The sequence below is a fragment of the Callithrix jacchus genome, chromosome X (genome assembly GCF_049354715.1).
Source record: "Callithrix jacchus isolate 240 chromosome X, calJac240_pri, whole genome shotgun sequence".
Classification (NCBI taxonomy): Eukaryota; Metazoa; Chordata; class Mammalia; order Primates; family Cebidae; genus Callithrix; species Callithrix jacchus.
Window position 1 is genome coordinate 7,077,794 of NC_133524.1, and position 22,865 is coordinate 7,100,658.

The 22,865-nt window shown below is 43.1% G+C and overlaps 1 protein-coding gene across 1 annotated transcript in view; it reads right to left on the bottom strand.

The window, feature by feature from the left end:
* Window positions 1–220: 220 nt before the first annotated feature.
* PUDP (pseudouridine 5'-phosphatase) overlaps window positions 221–22,865 on the bottom strand; it is a 109,066-nt gene continuing 86,421 nt past the window's right edge. The window contains exon 4 of the mRNA XM_002762598.7: window positions 221–1,769. Coding sequence (XP_002762644.2) covers window positions 1,593–1,769 — 177 coding nt within the window. The 3' untranslated portion in view covers window positions 221–1,592. The remainder of the gene's footprint in view (window positions 1,770–22,865) is intronic.

Sequence of the window (22,865 nt, forward strand, 5' to 3'; positions counted from 1 at the left end):
AACATAAATACTTTGGAAGGAGAAAAAACTAAATCAAAAAAGTGACTCTTTCACTGAAAGCCTCTATTCACCGCTGCAAGGACACTATGGCTGACTTAAAATATATAAATATCCATTTACAGTTGGAGTACTAATTGGGATTTAAAAAAAATTTAGTCACATATATATTTTACATTTCTTGGAAGACTTTTTTTTTAAGGTAAAAACATGACTCCCATACACATGTGTTAAAAGATTTTATTAAACTAATTCAATTTGTTAGGGAAACAGTAAGACAATACAACTGGTTAAGAGGAGCATTCAAAATGCACATGTATATAGGCCATTGGGAATGAGGAAATAAATTTGCTAAACTGATGCAATAGCCAGGGCCTGTCATCCACGGACAATCACTCCACCACACACATACATGCCTTCCTATGGTTTGTCCGTAACTTCCAGAATTGAAGAGCTTCTCAAGGACATCAAAGGGCAGAGGCCACTGGGAAGGGCTGAGCCACAACAGAGTAGCACTCCTTCACTCCCGATTTCCATGGCTACCATCATTTTTCTCTGGCAAATCATAGACAAATTTTAAAGACTGTGTAAATCTATAAAAGCAATTAATCACAGAAGTTCAATGTCTGATAAATTATTCCAAAAGTGTTTCCAGGCACTCAGACTCACCAAGTATACTTTCTGAAATCAACTTCAATTTCTATCCAAAAAGTGTAGGCCATCAGTGTTCTTTAAGGAGGCAAATGTTTGCTCTGAGGTAGAAAGCATTCTCCAATGTAGATAAGGATGTAGATACCAGGGAAATGCTACAGTTGTGTTCATACTAACAATAAACTATGGATGATGTGGCTCAGAGTCAGTCAATGAGGAAAGATCCAGAGACATTCTGAGGTCACAAAAAGAATTTAAATGTTAGCTAACAAGGAGAAGTACTTCTTAGTACTCATCAAAAACAGGGCTTTCCCACTCAGACTGGAAGCTAGGCAGAACAACCATCTCGTTTTATCAGTTGTCACTGTATGTTGACATCAACACTGAGGAGAGTGATGCAGATGACAGATATATGTACATACATACGAATATATAAAGCATATACTTATATGCATACACTGTTTACATTTCCCAGTGTTCAGAAAAACTAGAATAAAAGAGAAATGATGTTCCATTTTTGTCTTGGAAAAGTATGTATTTCACATATACATGCATGCATTTATCTACATACATACACATGTAATTTCCTACATGCCTATTAGCTTACTGATATACATGTGCATATATAGAGGTGCATGTGTATATGTATACATGTACATTCACTTTATCACATAGCCCATCAGCCTGATTTTTGAGATGGTAATTCAAGTTTCATCTTTGTTCTGGGCTTCATTTCTGTCTCTACTGTGTTTCTCTCAACTGTCAAGTCACGTTTTATCAACACGCTAGAGTAGGGAAAACCAACACAGGATGGAAACACCAATCTCATGAGGCTAAAATCACTGTGCAGGTTGTGGTTTGAGAGTTGCAGACTTCCTTTTCCTTTCCCCAGCAGTGTGGACCATGAGAGTGGGTTGGGGAGTGGCATAGCGAGGCCCTCTCTTTCAGTCATAGAGAGGCAAACCAAATAGCTCGGGCTGGAAGTCCTGCAGGGAATTCAGCACCACGGTGGCCTTTGTCGTCAGGTCTCGGCTCAAGTTTCCATCTGGAACCATGACCACCTGCATCCCAGCTGCCAGGGCCGCCTCCACCCCATTGGGAGCATCTTCAAAGACAAGGCACTGCAGGAAGAAAAAGAAAGTCGAGATGGCCTTCCATGGAACCAGACATGTGGATGAAGTGTTTATTATTGTCATCACCATTGGCTTTGCAACAGTGCAGATTGAGACAGAATTACGGTGAGGATTCCCCAGAGTACAGACTGTGGTGAGGATAGCATGCTGTTTCTTACTGGCTCCAGGGGGCTCCCGACCATGGCTCCTTTAAAGGGGACAGGTTTCCATCGCAGCCAAAGCATTGTTGAAGTGGAACACAGCTGTGTGGCAAGGCAAGATTCTCAGCTTAAAACTTTATTTTATTTAGATCATAACAATATGTTCAATCAATAATTGAACATTCAGAGTGCGAGAGGCAATTGCAAAACTAAAAATCATGCTCTTAAAATATAAAACCACTTCAGAGCTGCTCCTGTTTTATGTAATATAGTTTGAAAATTAAATGGTTAGTCTTTTAAGTTAAAAATTCAGTTCCTGTGTGTGCTGGTGTGACGTGACAAATATCTCATGAGCACAAAGATGTAGTGTGCGTGCATTCTCTCTTTTGGATGATAGTGAAAATCCACTTTATTACTGGGATTACGGACACAGCAGCATCCAAAACCTGTGGTCTCTTCATTCAGACACCCACATTTAAAATGGGATGTTTCCAACTGGCAATTGCAAAGATATGGAATCAATCTAAGTGCCCATCCACCAATGAGTAGATAAAGAAAATGTGGTATATATACACCATGGAATACTACTCAGACATAAAGTGGAATGAAATAATGTCTTTTGCAGCAACTTTGGATGGAGCTGGAGGCCATTATTCTAAGTAACTCAGAAATGGAAATCCAAATATGGTATGGTCTCATTTATAAGTGGAAGCTAGGTTATGAGGATGGAAAGGCATAAGAATTATATACAATGGACTTTGGGGACTAGCAGTGTGAGGAAGAAAAGACTATATACTGGGTACAGCGTATACTGTTTAGGTGATGAGCGCACTAAAATCTCAGAAATCACCACTAAAAAACTTATCCATGTAATCAAAAGCCACCTGTACCCTATAGACTATTAACATTAAAATAAAATAATTTATTTTAATAAATAATTTATTAATAACTTTTAAAAGTACTGAAAGAAAAACCAATAAATAAAATAAATAGGGTGTTTGAACACTGCATTTATCAGTGAGCTCCTAACGGTGTCACCACATTGACAATGTACAGTAAGTTTCGCATGAGGGCTCCCTCCAAAGGAGACGCCCTGGTGCCTGCTTCACGGTATAAACAAGCATAATCCACAAGTGCTATCTTCATATCACCACCCCTCTCAGGAAGACACACACCTAGGAAGCTTCTTTCCTACATTCCTGGAATGGCACACACTTCATGTAAAAACAGATTTATTGATGCTTTTTAACTGAGACTCTGCAGGGGTCCAGACATCTGTAAGGGAAGAAAGTTCCTCGCCATGGCAGCCTATGCTGAGAAGTCTCCCCTGCTCTTCTCCACATGTGGCCTAGAACTCCAGGAGCTGTGGAGATGGGGCCTTTCAGCTCTCCACTCATCTCTTCTTTGTTCTTTTTGTTCCTTTGCTTATTTACTTACTTACTTACTTACTTATTTATTTATTTATTTATTTATTTATTTATTTATTTATTTATTTATTTATTTAGTGAGACGGTCTTGCTCTCTTGCCCAGGCTGAAGTACAGTGGTGCAATCTGCAGCTTCTGCCTCCCAGTCTCAAGAAATTCTCATGCCTCAGCCTCCCAAGTAGCTGGGACTACAGGCATGCACTATCATGCCCAGCTAACTTTTTGTGTGTGGTATTTTTAGTATAGGGAGGGCTTCACCATGTTAGCCAGGCTGGTCTCCAACTCCTGGACTCAAGTCATCTCCCTGTCTCAGCCTCCCAAAGTGCTGGGATTACAGGCATGTACTACCACTCCCAGCTCCTTTGCCTTTCATTATGAAAATATCCTCTTTAGCTTATCACTAGGTAAATAGCAGCGACCCAATGCACTGGTATCCTGGAAAGGGCTCATGGAAGCCTACTGCCAGGTCTGAAAGAGAAGTTTCGCATTCTTTGATGTTTTCACTGTTAAACACTCAAACACACATATAGTCTTAACTACAAGTGGTCTGTGCTATAGCCAGCACAATGACTTTTTTTCTTTTCCCTCCCTCCCTTATTCTTTCCATTACCCCATTCTTTCCTTCTATCTGGGGCAAAAATATCTCATTAGCCATCTTACCACACAGGGCCAATCCCTAGATTAAGTAAGTTAACCCATGTCACAATGGAATGTGAATGCTACGTTACTTTCATAGAGGGAACTGGTTTGCCCAACTGTTCCAGTTTGCTTGGAACTGAAGGGTCGGCCATGAGGCAGGATGTTCTGTACTACACCCTGGGCAGTCCCAGGCAAGCCACAGCAGTCCGACCCACCAGCTCCCTGCCAACAGCTTCTGACACCCTTTGGTTTCTTTCTTCTGTGAGACACTGGACACTGTAGGACGGGGGAAGAAATGACTCCACTTAGACTGTCCAGGTTGGTTTTCCCAATTATCTCATTCAGTGACTTGCCTGTTCATATTTCTGCCCTGGCCTTTTTAAAAGTTATGACTCGATCACATTCTAAATGCCCTCCACTGTTTTTACCTGGGACCAGAGATAGGCACTTAAATGTCAAATGACATTTCAAAATATCCATCTCCTTCTCTGGGGATTCTGAAGCTTTGTGCAGGGTCCACCTGTGAAACGTGGGCTGGGGCAGAGGAAGAGATGGTTTATCCCTTGGGGTAACACTGCTTGGCTAAAGTGAAAGCAGCTTTTATTCTCTCTTTTATTTGCATGAGGCTGCTTCCAAGGACCATGGCAAACATACATGATGGGAACTCGGTGGCTGGTAAACTGTGGCAGTTCCCTAAGAGACAACGGAAGGCACCCAATACACCTGCACTCACCTAATGGGGGTAATATGGTTTTGCTGTGTCCCTACCCAAATCTCATCTTGAATTGTAGCTCCCATAATCCCCACATGTTGTGGGAGAGACCTGATAGGAGATAATTGGCTCATGGGGAAATTTGCCCCATACTGTTTTCATGGTAGTGAGTAAGTCTCACAGAACTGACAGTTTTATAAGGGGAAACTCCTTTTGCTTGGCTCTCATTATGTCTCTTTCTGGCTGCCATGTCAGACATAGATTTTGCCTTGCACCATGATTGCGATGTCTGGAACTGTGAGACCATTAAACCTTTTTTTTTTTTTTTTTATAATTTATGCAGTCTTGGGTATGTCTTTCTCAGCAGTGTGAAAACGGACTGGTACAGGGGGTCTGCAGTGGAAGAAAATGCAGGCACCATGGTGTCCCTTCACACCTGAGAGATCTGCCCAAAGGCAGTCCCCAATTAAAGGCAACTAAGTGAGGGCTGTGAGTGAGGAGGAAAACTTGCAAGTGGCTGCAGCACTGACACAGTGGGAGCAGCTGACACCAGCTCTTGGAGACCTTTACTGTTTCTCATGGCCTTCACATTTTGCTGGTTTTTCTGTGTTCAATTCATCTGTCCCTGCCTATCTTTAAGAATTAATAATCCGGAGGAAGATCCAAGATGGCCCTTTTAGGAACAGCTCAGGATTGCAGCTCCCAGTGAAAGTGCAGAGGGTGAGTGGACACCGCATTTCCAGATGGATTTTTATTGCCCACAGACCAGGAGATTCCTAGGCGGAGGAGCCCTACGGGTCACCAGTACGGCTGTTTTGGCCAGCGCGGCTGTATTAGCCAGTGCCGCAGCACCGTGGCTCTCCATGCAAAATACACTGGTCTGGTTGCCCTTTTAAGCTGGCCAGGAGATTCCCGGGCAGCGCCATTGTTTCAGCTGGTGCAGTGGGTCGCTCTACGGGAAATCACACAGATCCCAGTGCCCTTTCAGCAGGTGACTGGAACACCTAGGAGAGAGTCAACCGATTAACTTAAAAAAAAAAAAAAAAAAGGCCCTGAGGCAGGGAGCCAGGTGATCAGGCTCAGCGGGTCCTACCCCCACAGAAACAAAACAAAAAAAAAACAGCAATTGGAAACACTCGGGGTTGAGAGTTTCACGGCAAGCACAGCTGAACCCAGGACAGTGCAGCTCGGTGGGGGAAGGGCGTCCGCCATTACCGAGGCACTCCACCCCTATGGAGGTAGTCCCCCATTGCTGAGGCAGCTTGCCGTTGCCGAGGCAACCCGCTGTTGCTGAGGCAACCTGCCATAACAGGGAGAGTCTGCCATTACAGAGGCGGGCCACCATTGCTGAGGCAGTTCTTACCACACCCATATAAACAGGACTACAGGGAAGCTCAACAGCAGCAGGGTGGTGCTCAGCAAAGCCTCTGCAGGCAGACAATAACTAGGCTGCCTCCTTGCTGGGCAGGGCAGCCCTGGGGGGGAAAAAATGCAGCAGCACAACGGACACTCATAAATAAAGCCCTAACTCCCCGGGACAGAGCACCTGGGGAAAAAAAGGTGGTTTATGAGTTCTGCTGCAGCAGAATTAAACGTACCTGCCTAGGAGCTCTGAAAGAACAATGGAGCTCAAGGCTCAACACTTGAGCTCCTATAAAGAACAGACTGTCTCCTCAAGCAGCTCCCTGACCCCCGTATATTCAAAGAGTCACCTCACAAAAGACTGATCAGACTGAAATTTGGCGGGCTTCATTCTGGGACAAAGATAGCAGAAGAAAAAACTGATAGCAACCCTTACTGTTCTGTAGCAGCTGCAGGTAATCCCCAGGCAAGCAGGGCCTGGAGTGGACCTAAGCAGTCCTACAGCAGAGGGGCCAGACTGTTAGAAGGAAAACTAAGAAACAGAAATAACTTCATCATCAACAACCTGGACGTCAACTCAGAGACCCAATCTGAAAATCAGCAACTACACAGATGACAGGTGGATAAATCCACAAAGATGGGAAGAAACCAGCACAAAAAGGAGGAAAACACCCAAAACCAGAACACCTCTCCTCCTACAAGGGATCACAACTCCTCACCAGCAAGGGAACAAAGATGAATGAACAATGAGTGTAATGAAATGACAGAATCAGAATTCAGAAGGTGGGTAATGAGAAATTTCTGTGAGCTAAAAAAACATGTTCTAACTCAAAGTAAAAAAACTAAGAAGCTTGAAAAAGATTTGAGGAAATGATAACTAGAATGGACAACTTAGAGAGGAATATGAGTGAATTGATGGAGCTGAAAAACACAACACGAGAACTTCGCGAAGCATGCACAAGTTTCAACAGTCGAACTGACCAAGCAGAAGAAAGGATATCAGAAGTTGAAGATCAACTCAATAAAATAAAATGAGAAGGCAAGATTAGAGAAAAAAGCACAAAAGAATGAACAAAGTATCCAAGAAATGTGGGACTATGTGAAGAGACCTAATCTACGTTTCATAGCTGTACCTGAATGTGACGAAGAGAATGAATCCAAGCTGGAAAATACTCTTCAGGATATTATCCAGGAAAACTTCCCCAACCTAGCAAGGCAGGCCAATATTCAAGTCCAGGAAATACGGAGAACACCACAAAGATATTCCTCAAGAAGAGTAACCCCAAGGCACATAAGCATCAGATTCACCAGTGTTGAAATGAAGGAGAAAATGCTAAGGCAGCCAGAGAGAAAGGTCGGGTTATCAACAAAGGGAAGCCCATCAGACTCACAGCAGATTTCTTGCAGAAACCCTACAGGCCAGAAGAGAGTGGGGGCCCATATTCAACATCCTTAAAGAAAAGAACTTTCAACCCAGAATTTCATATCTAGCCAAACTGAGCTTCATAAGTGAAGGAAAAATAAAATCCTTTGAGAACAAGCAAGTACTCAGAGATTTTGTCACCACCATGCCTGCTTTACAAGAGCTCCTGAAAGAGGCACTACACAGAGAAAGGAACAACCAGTACCAGCCACTCCAAAAAAATACCAAATGGTAAAGAGCATCAACAAAATGAAGAATCCGCATCAACTAATGGGCAAAAGAGCCAGCTAGCATCAAAATGGCAGTATCAAATTCACACATAACAATATTAACCCTAAATGTAAATGGGCTAAATGCACCAATCAAAAGACACAGATTGGCAAATTGGATAAAAAGCCAAAACCCATCAGTGTGCTGTATCCAGGAAACCCATCTCACATGCAAGGATACACAAAGGCTCAAAATAAAGGGATGGAGGAAGATTTACCAAGCAAATGGAGAGCAAAAAAAAAAGCAGGAGTTGCAATTCTTCCCTCTGATAAAATAGACTTTAAAGCAACAAAGATCAAAAGAGACAAAGAAGGACATTACATAGTGGTAAAAGGATCGATACAATAAGAAGAGCTAATGATCCTAAATATATATGAACCCAATACAGGAGCACCCAGATAAATAAGGCAAGTTCTTAATGACTTACACAGAGACTTAGACTCCTACACAGTAATAGTGGGAGACTTTAACACTCCACTGTCATTATTAGACAGTTCAACCAGACAGAAAATTAACAAGGATATCCAGGACCTGAACTCAGACCTGGAACAAGCAAACCTGATAGATATTTACAGAACTCTCCACCCCAAATCCACAGAATATACATTCTTCTCAGCACCACATCAAACCTACTCTAAAACTGACCACATAATTGGAAGTAAATCACTCCTCAGCAAATGCAAAAGAATGGAAATTATAACAAACAGTCTCTCAGACCACAATGCAATCAAGTTAGAACTCAGAATTCAGAAGCTAACTCAGAACCGCACAGCTTCAAGGAAACTGAACCACTGGCTCTTGAATGTTGACTGGATAAACAATGAAATGGAGGCAGAAATAAAGAAGTTCTTCGAAACCAATGAAAACGAAGACACAACATACCAGAATCTCTGGGACACATTTAAAGCAGTCTCTAGAGGAAAATATATAGCAATAAGTGCCCACATGAGAAGAGTGGAGAGTTCCAAAATCGACACCCTATCGTCAAAATTGAAAGAGCTAGAGGAGCAAGATCAAAAAAACTCAAAACCTAGCAGAAGACAAGAAATAACTAAGATCAGAGCAGAACTGAAGGAGATAGAGACACAAAAAAACCCTTCAAAAAATCAATAAATCCAGGAGCTGGTTTTTCGAAAAGATCAACAAAACAGACAGACCACTAGCCAGATTAATTTAAAAAAAGAGAGAGAATAACCAAATAGATGCAACAAAAAATGATAAAGAGGAAATCACTACAGATCCCACAGAAATTCAAACCATCATCAGAGAATATTACAAACAACTATATGCACATAAACTAGTAAACCTGGAAGAAATGGGTAAATTCCTGAACACCTGTGTCCTCCCAAGCCTAAACCAGGAAGAAGTTGAAACCATGAATAGACCAATAACAAGATCTGAAGCTGAGGCAGCAATTAAGAGCCTACCACCCAAAAAAAGCCCGGGTCCAGATGGGTTCACAGCTGAATTCTACCAGACACACAAAGAGGAAATGTTACCATACCTCCTGAAACGATTACAAATAATCCAAAAAGAGGGAATCCTTCCCAAATCATTTTATGAGACCAACATCATTCTGATACCAAAACCCGGCAGAGACTCAACAAGAAAAGAAAACTTCAGGCCAATATCCGTGATGAACATAGACACAAAAATCTTCAATAAAATACTGGCAAGCCGATTGTAACAGCACATCAAAAAGCTTATCCACCATGATCAAGTAGGATTCATCCCAGGGATTCAAGGCTGGTTCAACATACACAAGTCTATAAACGTAATTCACCACATAAACAGAACCAAAACAAAAAACCACATGATTATCTAAACTGATGTAGAGAAGGCCTTTGACAAAATTCAACAACCCTTTATGCTAAAAACCCTCATTAAACTCGGTATTGATGGAACGTATCTCAAAATAATAAAAGCTATTTACGACAAACCAACAGCCAATATTATACTGAATGGGCAAAAACTGGAAGCATTCCCTTTGAAATCTGGCACTAGACAAGGAAGCCCTCTCTCACCACTCCTATTCAAATTAGTACTGGAAGTTCTAGCCAGAGCAATCAGGCAAGAAAAAGAAATAAAGGGTATTCAAATAGGAAAGGTGGAAGCCAAATTGTCTCTATTTGCAGATGACATGATAGCATATCTAGAAGACACCATCATCTCAGCCCCAAATCTCCTGAAACTGATAAGCAACTTCAGCAAATTCTCAGGATACAAAATCAATATGCAAAAATCACAAGCATTCCTATACACCAATAACAGACTGAAAGAAAGCCAAATCAAGAACGAACTGCCATTCACAATTGCTACAAAGAGAATAAAATACCTAGGAATACAACTAACAAGGAATGCAAAGGACCTCTTCAAGGAGAACTACAAACCACTGCTCAACGAAATAAGAGAGGACACAGATGGAGAAACATTCCATGTTCATGGTTAGGAAGAATTAATATCGTGAAAATGGCTATACTGCCCAAAGTAATTTACAGATTCAATGCTATCCCCATCAAGCCACCAATGACCTTCTTCACAGAACTGGAAAAAACTACCTTAAACTTCATATGGAAGCAAAAGAGAGCCTGCATAGCCTAGTCAATTCTATGTAAAAAGAACACAGCAGGAGGCATCACACTACCGGACTTCAAACTATACTACAAGCCTACAGTAATCAAAGCAGCATGGTACTGGTACCCAAACAGAGATATAGACCAATGGAACAGAACAGAGGCATCGGAGGCAACACAACATATCTACAACCATACAATCTTTGATAACCCTGACAAAGACAAGCAATGGGGAAAGGATTCCCTGTTTAATAAGTGGTGTTGGGAAAACTGGCTAGCTATGTGCAGAAAGCAGAAACTGGACCCCTTCCTGACACCTTACACTAAAATTAACTCCAGATGGATTAAAGACTTAAACATAAGACCTAACACCATAAAAACCCCAGAAGAAAATCTAGGCAAAACCATTCAGGACATAGGAGTAGGCAAGGACTTCCTGACCAAAACACCAAAAGCATTGGCAACAAAAGACAAAATAGACAAATGGGACCTAATCAAATTCTACAGCTTTTGCATGACAAAAGAAACAGTCATTAGAGTGAATCAGCAACCAACAGAATGGGAAAAAATTTTTGCAGTTTACCCATCTAACAAAGGGCCGATATCCAGAATTCACAAAGAACTAAAACAGGTTTACAAGAAAAAAACAAGCCCATTCAAAAGTGGGCAAAGGATATGAACAGACACTTTACAAAAGAAGACATACATGAGGCCACCAAACATATGAAAAAATGCTCATCATCACTGGTCATTAGAGAAATGCAAATCAAAACTATATTGAGATACCATCTCATGCCAATTAGAATGGCAATCATTAAAACATCTGGAGACAACAGATGCTGGAGAGCATGTGGTGAAATAGGAACACTTATACACTGCTGGTGGGAGTGTAAATTAGTTCAACCATTGTGGAAGACAGTGTGGTGATTCCTCAAGGACCTAGAAATAGAAATTCCATTTGACCCAGCAATCCCGTTACTGGGTATATATCCAAAGGATTATAAATCGTTCTACTATAAGGACACACGCACACAATGTTCATTGCAGCACTGTTTACAATAGCAAAGACCTGGAATCAACCCAAATGCCCATCTATGATAGACTGAACAGGGAAAATGTGGCACATATACACCATGGAATATTATGCAGCAATCAAAAAAGATGAGTTCGTGTCCTTTGTAGGGACATGGATGAACCTGGAGAACATCATTCTCAGCAAACTGACACAAGAACAGAAAATTAAATACTGCATGTTCTCAATCATAGGCGGGTGTTGAACAATGAGAACACATGGACACAGAGAGGGGAGCACTACACACTGGGGTCTGTTGGGGGAAATAGGGGAGGGACAGTGTGGGGTGGGGAGCTGGGGAGAGATAGCATGGGGAGAAGTGCCAGATATAGGTGAAGGGGAGGAAGGCAGCAAATCACGCTGCCATGTGTGTACCTATACAACTATCTTGCATGTTCTTCACAAGTACCCCAAAACCTAAAATGCAATAAAAAAAGAATTAATAATCCAAGTATGGCACTGACATCTGAAATATTACATGCAATGCATAAGATGAATGTCATACCTAAAGAGGGACCCGAATAAGTATAAACAGTAAAAAGTCAAGGTCAGTAACTGGTTGCTGTTATGATTAATTATAAGAAGATGACATAGGCCAGGTGCACTGGCTCACACCTGTACTTTGGGAGGCCGAGGTGGGCAGATCACTTGAGGTCAGGAGTTCCAGACCAGCCTGGCCAACAGGGTAAAATCCCATCTCTACCAAAAAAAAATAAAGTTAGCCAGGCATGGTTATTGATGCACACCTGTAGTCCCAGCTACTCTGGAGGCTGAGATGGGAGAATCACTTGAACCCAGGAGGTGGAGGTTGCAGTGAGCCAAGATTGTGCCACTGTACTCTAGCCTCGGCCACAGAGTGAGCCTCCATCTAAAAAAAAAGTGCTATAATAAGCTTATGCAACAGAAGGGCCATTTGAAATACATCCACATGAGTAAGTAAAACCCTCAGTGCTAAATGATTGAGGGGAAACCTAGAAGACAGGCCACTTGGTTTGGGTTTCCCAGCACAAGCCCCTTGCAAAATTAACTACTCCAAAGGTCAAGAGTAAGTACAGCCTCTGATGTAAAACAGCCATGGGTGATCTCAGCTCAAAACAGCAATGGGATGCATGATGTCCCTGGCACCTGAAACACCCTTCTTCCCCCTCTCATGTGGCCACTTTGCTAACAGCTCTCAGGAGATGCTTTTCCCCAACATTAGCTGGGCTTTTACACTTCATGTCTGCTAACAAGAATTCCACTTGATCAAGGTGGAATTTGAAAAAAGAATCCAAAGTTTCAAAAGCTAACAGAATAGTCAGCTAGAGGTGGTTGATGATGGAAACGTGGCAAGAAAACTCAACAGAACAGGAGTGGAGCAGAAGTGAGTGGTTTACAGGAAAAGAGTGAGGTTGGCCCTCTAACATCAGACATTGCTTGCACACAAATTTAAAGAAAGCCCCAGACACAGGACAAAGAGCAGACACAAAACATGAGTCCTGAAAAGAAACCCCCTGGTGCTGAGCCCAGATGGCATCTGTGCCATACATCCTGCATGCAGGAAATGATTCTGGGTCATGCCACAGCACCTGGAATTTCAGGCTTTGTTTGCTTGCGTTTTTCCCCTAGAAGCAGTAGAATTATAAAGCAGAACAACTACTGTGTCCTGAAGCACCTATTAAAAACACCCCAAAAGATTGATTGATTGATTGATTGATTATGAAACACAGTCTGACTCTGTCACCCAGGCTAGAGTGCAATGGCAAGATCTAGGCTCACTGCAACCTCCACCTCCTGGATTCAAGCAATTCTCCTGCCTCAGCCACCCAAGTAGCTGGGATTACAGGCATGCAAAACCATACCCAGCTAATTTTTTGTATTTTTAGTAGAGATAGGGTTTTGTCATGTTGGCCAGGCTGCTCTTGAACTTTTGACCTCAGCTTATCCACCTGCCTCAGCCTCCCAGAGTGCTGGGATTACAGGCATGACCCATCTCACCCAGCCCCAAAAGATTTTTATGTTGTCTTTAGACTTCGTCACACCCAAAGATCTAATGCACTTGTAAATAGGACCACTCCTACAAGAAAAGTGCCCGGTATCTAAAAGCCTAACCATTTATACAATTTTCACAGCATGGGTGTCTATCTACTGAAAGTTAAGGATTTAAGAATAAATCCTTAAAAGCTACCTGGAACAACTGTGTCTGGTAATCACAGAACTTAAGCGTCAAAAAAAGACAGAAGAATATAAGCCAAAATAATACAGCTTATATCTTGCACAAATAAAATTAAGGAGGAAGTATGTTTTTTATTTTCGAAGACGATAAATACCTCAATACAGTTTCCATCTGCCACACCCAGCTACAGCGAAAGGAGGTTCAGCCTGACTGAAGTTGGCCCTCATGCTTCTTTTTAAGCACCTCATTTTTTCTCAGGGAGCAGCCCTTCCTGTCCCACCATGACTAATCGATTACATTTGACCTTAAACTTATTCATACCACCACCCATACAGTGAATCATGCATTTGTATGTTTGCACCTGTGGAAAGAAACCTTTCTCTCTAAGCCAAGAGACTTCAGCCTCTGCAAGTGGGGAGTGGAGGCAGACTGACTTTTCTTTGCATGGACCTGGTGGGTGGCTCCTTTGAAAGTGGTGGCCAGGGACAGGGAAGGTGGAAGTGCTCACGACTCCCTTCTCTTTTTTATCAGGCCTCCTGCACCTTCAGTGAAGCTGGACAACTGGGGCTTGGTCCAGGGATGGCACTGTCACCTGCACATGCTCCCGGCAGGCCTGCTGCCTCCTGAAATCTCCCTCCTTCACCCCATGTATCATCTCTGTCAGGACATGCACACTGATGTGTGTGTAGGCATGTATATTCTACATAATTTTAAATCATTTTGTGATTTTTTTTGTAGTGTATTTAGTGGACCTTCTATGGCTGACTTACATGACTTCAAGGAAGTATCTAGTCAAGAACATTCTTCACATAGCTTGTACGGAGGCCCACATATTGGCTGTAACTAGGCAGGGCCTGGTTTTCAGGCACTTTCCCAGGATGAAATGGCAAATTGGGAGCACTGATAAATGTCTACTAAATTAGCAAAGATGATGAAGATGTCCTGGTACAGGATTTAGAGCCACAAAGGGGCCATGGAAAGTCAGTGGTGGGGAACAGATGGAGCAAATGCAGTGTCTCCTCTACTTAGGGTGAGGGAAGTTCAGAGGCCAGCTGGAAATCACGCAGTCACACGGAAGACAGAACTTTTGAATAGAATCCAGGTCTGCAGAATCCAATGTTATTTTCACTCTACCCAGCTAAAGGCTAAAATATATCTGATTTCCATCTCCAGGTGAGGAGATGAGCTTAATTAAACTGTAGCTTGAGGGATTTAATTTAGAGAGCATGACATTTCCAGCTACAAGGGAGGTGAAGCACTTTGGTGGCTTATCACTTGGAGGTGCTAAACTCACTTCTCCAATGATGTTGAAGCACAGCAGCAACCTGGGAGACAGTCTCTGTCTGAGGGACTTTAAAGGTCCTTGCACTTTAATTTCTTAAAGACAAACATCATATAGCTTAAAAGTTCCATTTTATAAGTAGGAAGTTACATGTAAGAGTATCTCTGTCTGACAGGAGCAGGGTTTACTCCCTTCAGGCTACTGTAAGGAAATACCACAGATTGGGTAGTTTAAACCCCAGACAGGGATTTCCCACAGGTCTGGAGGCAGGTGGTATGAGATCAGGGTGCCAGTGTGGTCTGGGGAGAGCCTTCTTCATGGTTTATAAGTGGCCGCTTCACATTGTGCCCTCACACAGAGGGGAGAGAGAGAGGGAAGCCAGCTCTTTGGGGTCCACTTTATGAGGGCACTTATCCCATGACCCTCCCTTTATGACATAATTATCTTCTAAAGGTCCCCGCTCCTAATGCAGCACACTAGGGGAGAGGATTTCAGCATCTGAATGAGGGAGGGAAACAGTTCAAACACAAGAGAAATGAATAAAAATGGATGGAATTAGAGGAAACTGTAAGAAGCACTAGGGAGCTGGATGATACTTAGGATGTTAAGGCTGATGGAGAAGCTGATTCTCTCGTTTCTGATGTAGTAGGTCTTGTGGCCACCATTTTGGTGGTGGGAAGGAGAGGTAGCTTTTGTGACAAATTGGGTTTGAGGCCATCCTGGGACACCTAAGCGGAAGGCTTGGGGTCTCCATGCGCTGTGGCTGTGAGCTGCAGGTGTGATAGGGTGTCATCAGAGCAGAGAAGCAGCTGATTAGATGGGAGGAGCACTGAGAAGGGAACTCAGCAGCCCTGGCATTTCTGTGCAGTGAGCGGCTGCATGAAGCTCTAGGTACAGTTTGGACAGGAGGGGGACCCAGCAGGAGGCAGCGTCAGAAGCCAGGTTAGGATTTTCAAGAGAACAAGAAGGGTCTGAGGCTTGTGATGTTCTCACATTCCTCCCCAACTCTCACTTCCCAGTGATGCCTCCACCCGTGCTGCAAATCCCCATCCCCATGGCACTTACACACCATTTCTTCTCAGCAGCTGGGATCAACAGCACATCCCTTCAGGAAGCAGACAGAATGGCCACAGCAGGGAGGAGTCAGCCCCTTTCTAATCCAGCACCCTGGGACCTCCTCCGGGCCTCAGGCAGAGCACTGCCAGTGCCTGCCTGGGATCACATTTTGTAACTGATTTTACCTTTTTAACCATGATGTGTCTATTTTAAATTATGTGCTTCAATGGAAATAGTGAGCTTTCTAAGTATTACTATATCATCTCTAAGGAATAAAGCTTTTCCTTTTGCTCAGTGAAATACAGCATTTGGAAGGAAGTCACTGAAGGGTACTTTCAGGGCTCCCAGAAGAAGTCCTGGAATTACACAGAAGAACAGAAAGAACATCTGGCAGCAGCTGCCCATAACTATTCATCAAATATAAAGCCATGTATGATCTGAATCTCATCACCAAAACCAGGCTTTTTTCTAGTAGGTTTTTTTCCTATGCATTAATTTTATAGTATCAAGTTCAATTTTCACATATTGAGACACCAGACTTCAAGGAGGCTTTAAACTTTGTTAATTGATTTTTGATTGGCAGTGCTATATTGAAGGTTCAAGTTCAATCTGACTTCATGTTGTTTGTCAGATAATGATCTCTAAATAAGTACCACAATGTTGTCACGTTGGATACGTATACACTACTAGATGTTTGTTTAAACATGGAACTTTTAAGTAATGCTGTAAAAATGACTGCTGAGGTATGCACATATTTTGTTATTAATTAGTACTTTTGTTTATATTATTCATCAATCCATCCATCTGTCCATCTATCTCTATTTATCAATCTATTTATCCATCCCTCCTTTCCTCTCTCCCTTCCTTCATCCAACCATCCACCTACCCACATTTACCTACCTACTAGTAAACTAGATGCGGTGCTGCATTCCCTTAAGTAATAGTGCTGATGCAGTCAGCATCCCTTGTCCACTGCAGAGCTGCTGTTTTACTGAATCAACAGTGCTCTGAAAATCAAACTATAAAACCATGACTGATATAAACATACTTATAACAAAATCCTCTAGAGTTACAAGGTAGGTAAATGAATGAACTGCAACCCTAAATTGATCCCTTCTCTATAGAGAAAAGCCATTGAAAAAAATTTAGGATTTAGCAACTTGGTTGGGGGATGGGCAGAAAAGCTTCCTAAAGAATTATCTGGCTGGACGCGGTGGCTCACGCCTGTAATCCCAGCCCTTTGGGAGGCTGAAGCGGGTGGATCACGAGGTCAAGAGATCGAGACCATCCTGGTAAACATGGTGAAACCCTATCTCTACTAAAAATACAAAAAATTAGCTGGGCATGGTGGCGCGTGCCTGCAATCCCAGCTACTCAGGAGGCTGAGGCAGGAGAATTGCCTGAACCCAGGAGGCAGAGGTTGCGGTGAGCCGAGATTGCGCCATTGCACTCCAGCCTGGGTAACAAGAGCGAAACTCCGTCTCAAAAAAAAAAAAAAAAAAGAATTATCTGTGTCATTTTATTCATGGGAAGTACATGACAGGCACTCAGCATGCACATTAAAGTGTATATATGTAAATTAAGTGATGAGCAAAATACTTTAAGATAGCTCAAAAAACTTCTCTAATTTCCTCTTTTAATAGTACAGATGCCATATCCACCAATCTGTCAGAAACCAGTGAAAAGCCCAGCAACACCTTCAAAGGTGCAGACTGTCTTAGAGTCAAAAACAAGTCACAAATTTCTAGATGGTCACTAGAACCATGTTCTTTTTCCACGTGTTCTGAGTAAAACATGTGAAATCAATTCATTTTCCGTAGCCTTCTGCATGAGACTCGTGATCCGAAGGTGTGACGGGAGGCTCCTACTGAGTTTTGTGTATTTAGAGGGACACTACGACTTCAGACGGAAGATTAGCTATGTACAGGAATAAAATGCTCTAATACATAGAGCAACAAGTTGTGTTTATTTTCAACAGCACTTTCGCTATGGAAAAACCAAATTGAGGTGCCTTAGATGAGATCTGCTTGTGGAATGCTTGCTGTATAACGTAACTCCACACATTGTTAGGACAGCAAAAGCACAGCAATGTTTTGCCTGCCTTTGAGAGAAGCTACGGAGAAGGCTTCCCCAAACAGGATTATCATGGCACCAAGAGAGTGCCTTTGCTGGCCTGTGTGACTGATTTTTCCATGTCATCTCCAAATGTGCCGTGTAGAAGCAGCTGCCATTTATAATGGGAACTGATAAACACAGAGAAAAAGCCTAAGGAATTCACTGGACCCTGGAGGGGGTTAAAACTTCATGATCAAATGAGCCAGTGGATGAGCCAATGAGCTGTCTGTGTGGTGAGCACATGGCAGGCAGCAATGCAGAGGCCTCTCTTCGGTCCTCTACTTGGTCCTTTCTATCCTGACACCCATTGTACGTGGCCCGGCAACCTACTAAACAGGCGATGAGAGGCCTACAAAGCCAGCAACTTTCAGGATGGATTTATTTTCTGGTTTTCACAGGGATACCCTCCATTCTCCTTCCTGCAAATATATTAACTGTTGAATCATGAAATAAAAGTCAGTGTCTATATGTGTTGCTGCAAAGTCAGTGTTTCTAAAACAATGATGTGCTGGAATCCCAGGTCAGGCTTATGTTCTTTTCACTTACCTCCCATGCTCATACTAACGTTCAATTCTAAATTGTCTATTAGTAGAATGTTCATGGGGTAAGGGGTTTGCAGGATGTTCTGTGACATAGCCGTCTGGAGAAATCTTCCATAAAAAAGAGATTCCTCCCACTAACTGAGGAATTGGGGACCTGCCATGTACAATTAGCACAGAAATGTTTCCAGAAGTGCTGCCATGGATAACTCTGAAGTTTAAACTTCACTGAGGCTTCTCAGGCATGGACACCTACCTTCAGAGCAAATCGATGAAGATCCCACAAAGCAGTGCTCTGAGGAATCTATTTTGGGGAAGTTTTCACAAAAGGTATCCAAGGATGGCATGACTCATGTCAATGCAAATGCAATTCATTTTCCTTGTTTTCTTGAACTACTCTGAATCTTACCTGTAATAATGACACATGAGGCAGATTTCACCTCAAATGCCTCTTCTCTTGCATGAATGGTTGCTCACATGGCATTGAGGCTACTGCTTAATTCAGAACTGAAGGGACCAGCTCTGTAACGGCCCCCTCCCCAGGCCCCTTGGCAATGGGCTCTGCAGAGTGCTCAAGACAAAATGGTTCTGAGGGCACCTGTGGGGGCAACACAGGCCTGGCCCATCCCTCTCTCCTTTCTGTGGATAGAGAGGGGCGTGAGCATCTTCTCAATTCTGAAAACAAAGGTGGGAGGCATCTTGCCTTCCTTTCTATAACCTGAGATTCTGATTGAGCCTGGGCTGGAAGACTGATCTGGCCACAGGGGCTAGAGAAGAGCTAAAATGCGCTGGATGTGGGGCCTGGCCTGAGGTTGGTGGAAGGTGGGGCCATTATGGAGAGGGCCAGAGCACGCTGTGTAGGCATCAGACCCTGCAGGTGGGGGCTGTGCCATCAGGAAGGGATCTTGGGTCCACTGGGGCCGAAAAATGTCTCAAGAAATATCAGCCACAAACCTGAGTTTCCAAGGCTGCTCTTGGGTTTGCTTGTGAGGCTATTAAGTAATGAAGGTTCCGAGCTGATCCCAAACTTTTATGGTTCCACATATAATCCGAGTACTAAACTCTGGATGTCTTGCTGCTTGGGGACTGACCTGCAAAAGCCTGTGAAGATGAAGTTAGGGCCAGGCATGGTGGCTCATGCCTCTAATTGAAACACTTTGAGAAGCCACGGCTGGTGGAACACATGAGGCCAGGAGGTCAAGGCCAGCCTGGCCAACATGACGAAACCTCGTCTCTACTAACAATTCAAAAAAATTAGCCAGGTGTGGTGGAACATGCCTGTAATCCCAGCTACTAGGGAGGCTGAGGCACAACAATCACTTGAACCCAGGAGGCAAGGGTTGCAGTGAGCCGATAATGTGCCACTGCACTCCAGCCTGGGTGACAGTGTGAGACTCCATAAAAAAAAAAAAAAAAAGAAATGAAGGAAGGAAGGAAGGAAGGAAAGAAGGAAGGAAGGAAGGAAGGAAGGAAGGAAGGAAGGAAGGAAGGAAGGAAGGAAGGAAGGAAGGATAGATGACGGAAGAACCACACAATACTCTCGGGCACTAGAGTTTCCAGTGATCCTCCAGTTCCCCGACCATGCACCTGACTGGTCACATGCCAGAGTTCCTGGTAGCTACTGGTAAAATAACCTAGGTAAGTATGATTTACCTTCAAACAACATGGTAGCAACAATAATATAGTGTAATTTTTAAATCAAGAACAATAAATATGAAATACTGTACAACATCAGCTTTTCTCCTCTAAGCTGACAATAGGTGGGAGGAGAATGCTTCATGTGCCCCCTGGTTTGCCTTCTTATAGATTCAAGTTATGTCAGCCTCCAACTCAGGTTCTCCCTTTCTTAAAAGGGGAGCATTAAGTGAGCTCCAATTCACATTCACCAACAGGTTCTCCTTATCAGCTTAGTCCTCATCTGAAGGCTGCCACTTTACTTCTCATGTCCAAGACACCTCAGTGACTAGGGCAAGCAGCTATGCATCCGGAAGGGGGTGGCCTGCAGCCAGGCTCTGGAAGAACCAGAGACAGGTACCCCTAGAGAACATTCCAGAAGAAACAAAGGATGTTGAAGGAGGAAAGCCCAAAGAGTGGCTGGTAGCTTTGCTCCCATTCTTATGCCCATTTCATCACTGAGGAAACTAGAACCAAGAGCAAGCTCTGTGGGAGGCAGCACAGCCCATAAAGATGCCCATGCCCCAAATCCCAGGACCCTACAGGTGGCCCCTGCAGGGTCAATGGAGCTTTGCAGATATCATCAAGGTTAGGGGAGGGGGAGTACCCTGGATCATCTGGGTAGGTCTAATCTGATCAGCTCTGCCCTTAGAAGCAGAGAACTTTCTGTGGCTGCACCAGGAGAGAGGCTGCAGAGGGGAGAGCCCAGCTGTCAGAAGGGCTCTGCCTCCATGGCTAGCTCTGAGATGCTGTACCCACTGTGAAGGCCAGATGGAGGCTTCTGGGAGACAAGGTGGAGCCCCCCGATAGCAGCAGTTAGACAGGGCCTCAGTCTTCACTGCTAGGAAATGGGTTATGCCAAGGACCTGGATGAATCTGGAAATAGATCTTTTCCAGAGCCTCCAGCAGGAGTGCAGTCTGGCTGACATTGTGATTTCAGCCTTGTGAGACTTGACATAGAGAACCTAACCATGACGTGCCCGAAATTCTGACCCACAGAATCATGAGATGGAAATCAGTGTTGTTTTAATATGCTAAGTTTGTGGCAATTTTTTGTGGCAGTGGTCAATGGTGGATCCAGAAAGTGGTCCAAGGTTAAACACTGGAACATATCTATAAGGTTGTCTGACCACACCTAGCTGTAGATCATCCTAGAAACAAAACCAAACAAATCAATACACCCTCTGGTTGCATGAAGAGGCCATCAGCTAGTAGAATAAACCATGTATGTCCCCGCTACAAGTGTTAATAAAGAATATGTACTAATTTATTGATGTCTGAGAGACAGACACCTAGCAAGGAACTCCAAACCCCATGGTACATCTGCTTTATTTGTACAAAATCCAGGTCCAACTTCCTTGTACTTTCAAATGAGAAACCAATGCTTTGTTTTAGAAAACAGTAAGAGATACCAATTTAATGCAGCTTCTGACCAAGATGTATGGTGGGGTTCTGGATGGTCAGAATTAATTAGGAGAAAAACTGGCCCAAGACTCGCAGCATGTCACAGACGTGATCCTCTCACAGGCGATTCAGTCAAGCTGTTGTCAAGTCCAGCTTAGACCAGAGTGGCCAGATGTGGGTTGGTTCCTAGGACTTGGGGTGACAGAGCTAGACTGTGATGGCCTGGGCAAATTGAGACAACTTCGTCACCCCAGCTTAAAGAAAGTGATAGGGACACAGTCTACTGTAGACACCCTTAAAAAGGAGGAGCTCACCTGCAAATCTACTAAATGCCACCCTTGGAAATTACTGGGGCTACTGACACAGTACTTGTCTGATACAATGTATGACTAACTCAGTGCTTCACAATTAATTTCATTCATGATCACCCCCCAAAAAGCTTTTGCAGTTATTTTCCCCCAACAGGCTATCCCCATAACATGTCATAATAACACAGAGGTAATATATTTTTCTATATGTATATCGGTGCTTGATACATTTAAAAAAGTAAGATTTCATTTTCACCTCCCCAAAGCCAATTTTTACATCTTAGGACAAAATACATGGACTATTCTATTCAATTTTACTCAGTTGAAGAGTTTTTGGAGAACCTACTGAAACCACTCTCAAGGAAGGGTCCCACTGACCTAAGAGAAGAAAGTTTCAGAGTGGGGAAGTAGGTAAAGATTTCAGAGGGAAACACTTTCACTACAGAGAAGAATCCACCCACCCCTACTCCTGCTGCCTGGAAGATCACAAATGAACTGTAACTTATCAAAGTCAACACACAACATTTCACAACTATGATGCACTTGGGGAGCCATTCAATTGCATGGAAGAATTCATATATTGAAGAATGTGGAAAACTAACAAATGAATCTTCAGCAAATAACACTATTCCAGGTACCAGTCTTGAAATAATACCCTCCCACTAACTTCATATTTTATAAATGAATGAATCAATGATATCTAGCGCTTGGCAGATGGGACATGCTTGGTCACTATCGGCTATTATTTTGATAATGGTGATCCATTCTGTAGATGTTATGAAAAATTCCCTATGAAGTTTAAAATTACTCAAGCTCCTGTTGGGACTGGGACTAGCACCTTATATTCCAGTGACTAAGCCACTAAATATCTCAATTACTAGCCAGGATATTGATAAATTGCAAATGAATGGCATTTGTTTCTTCCTAGGTTTTT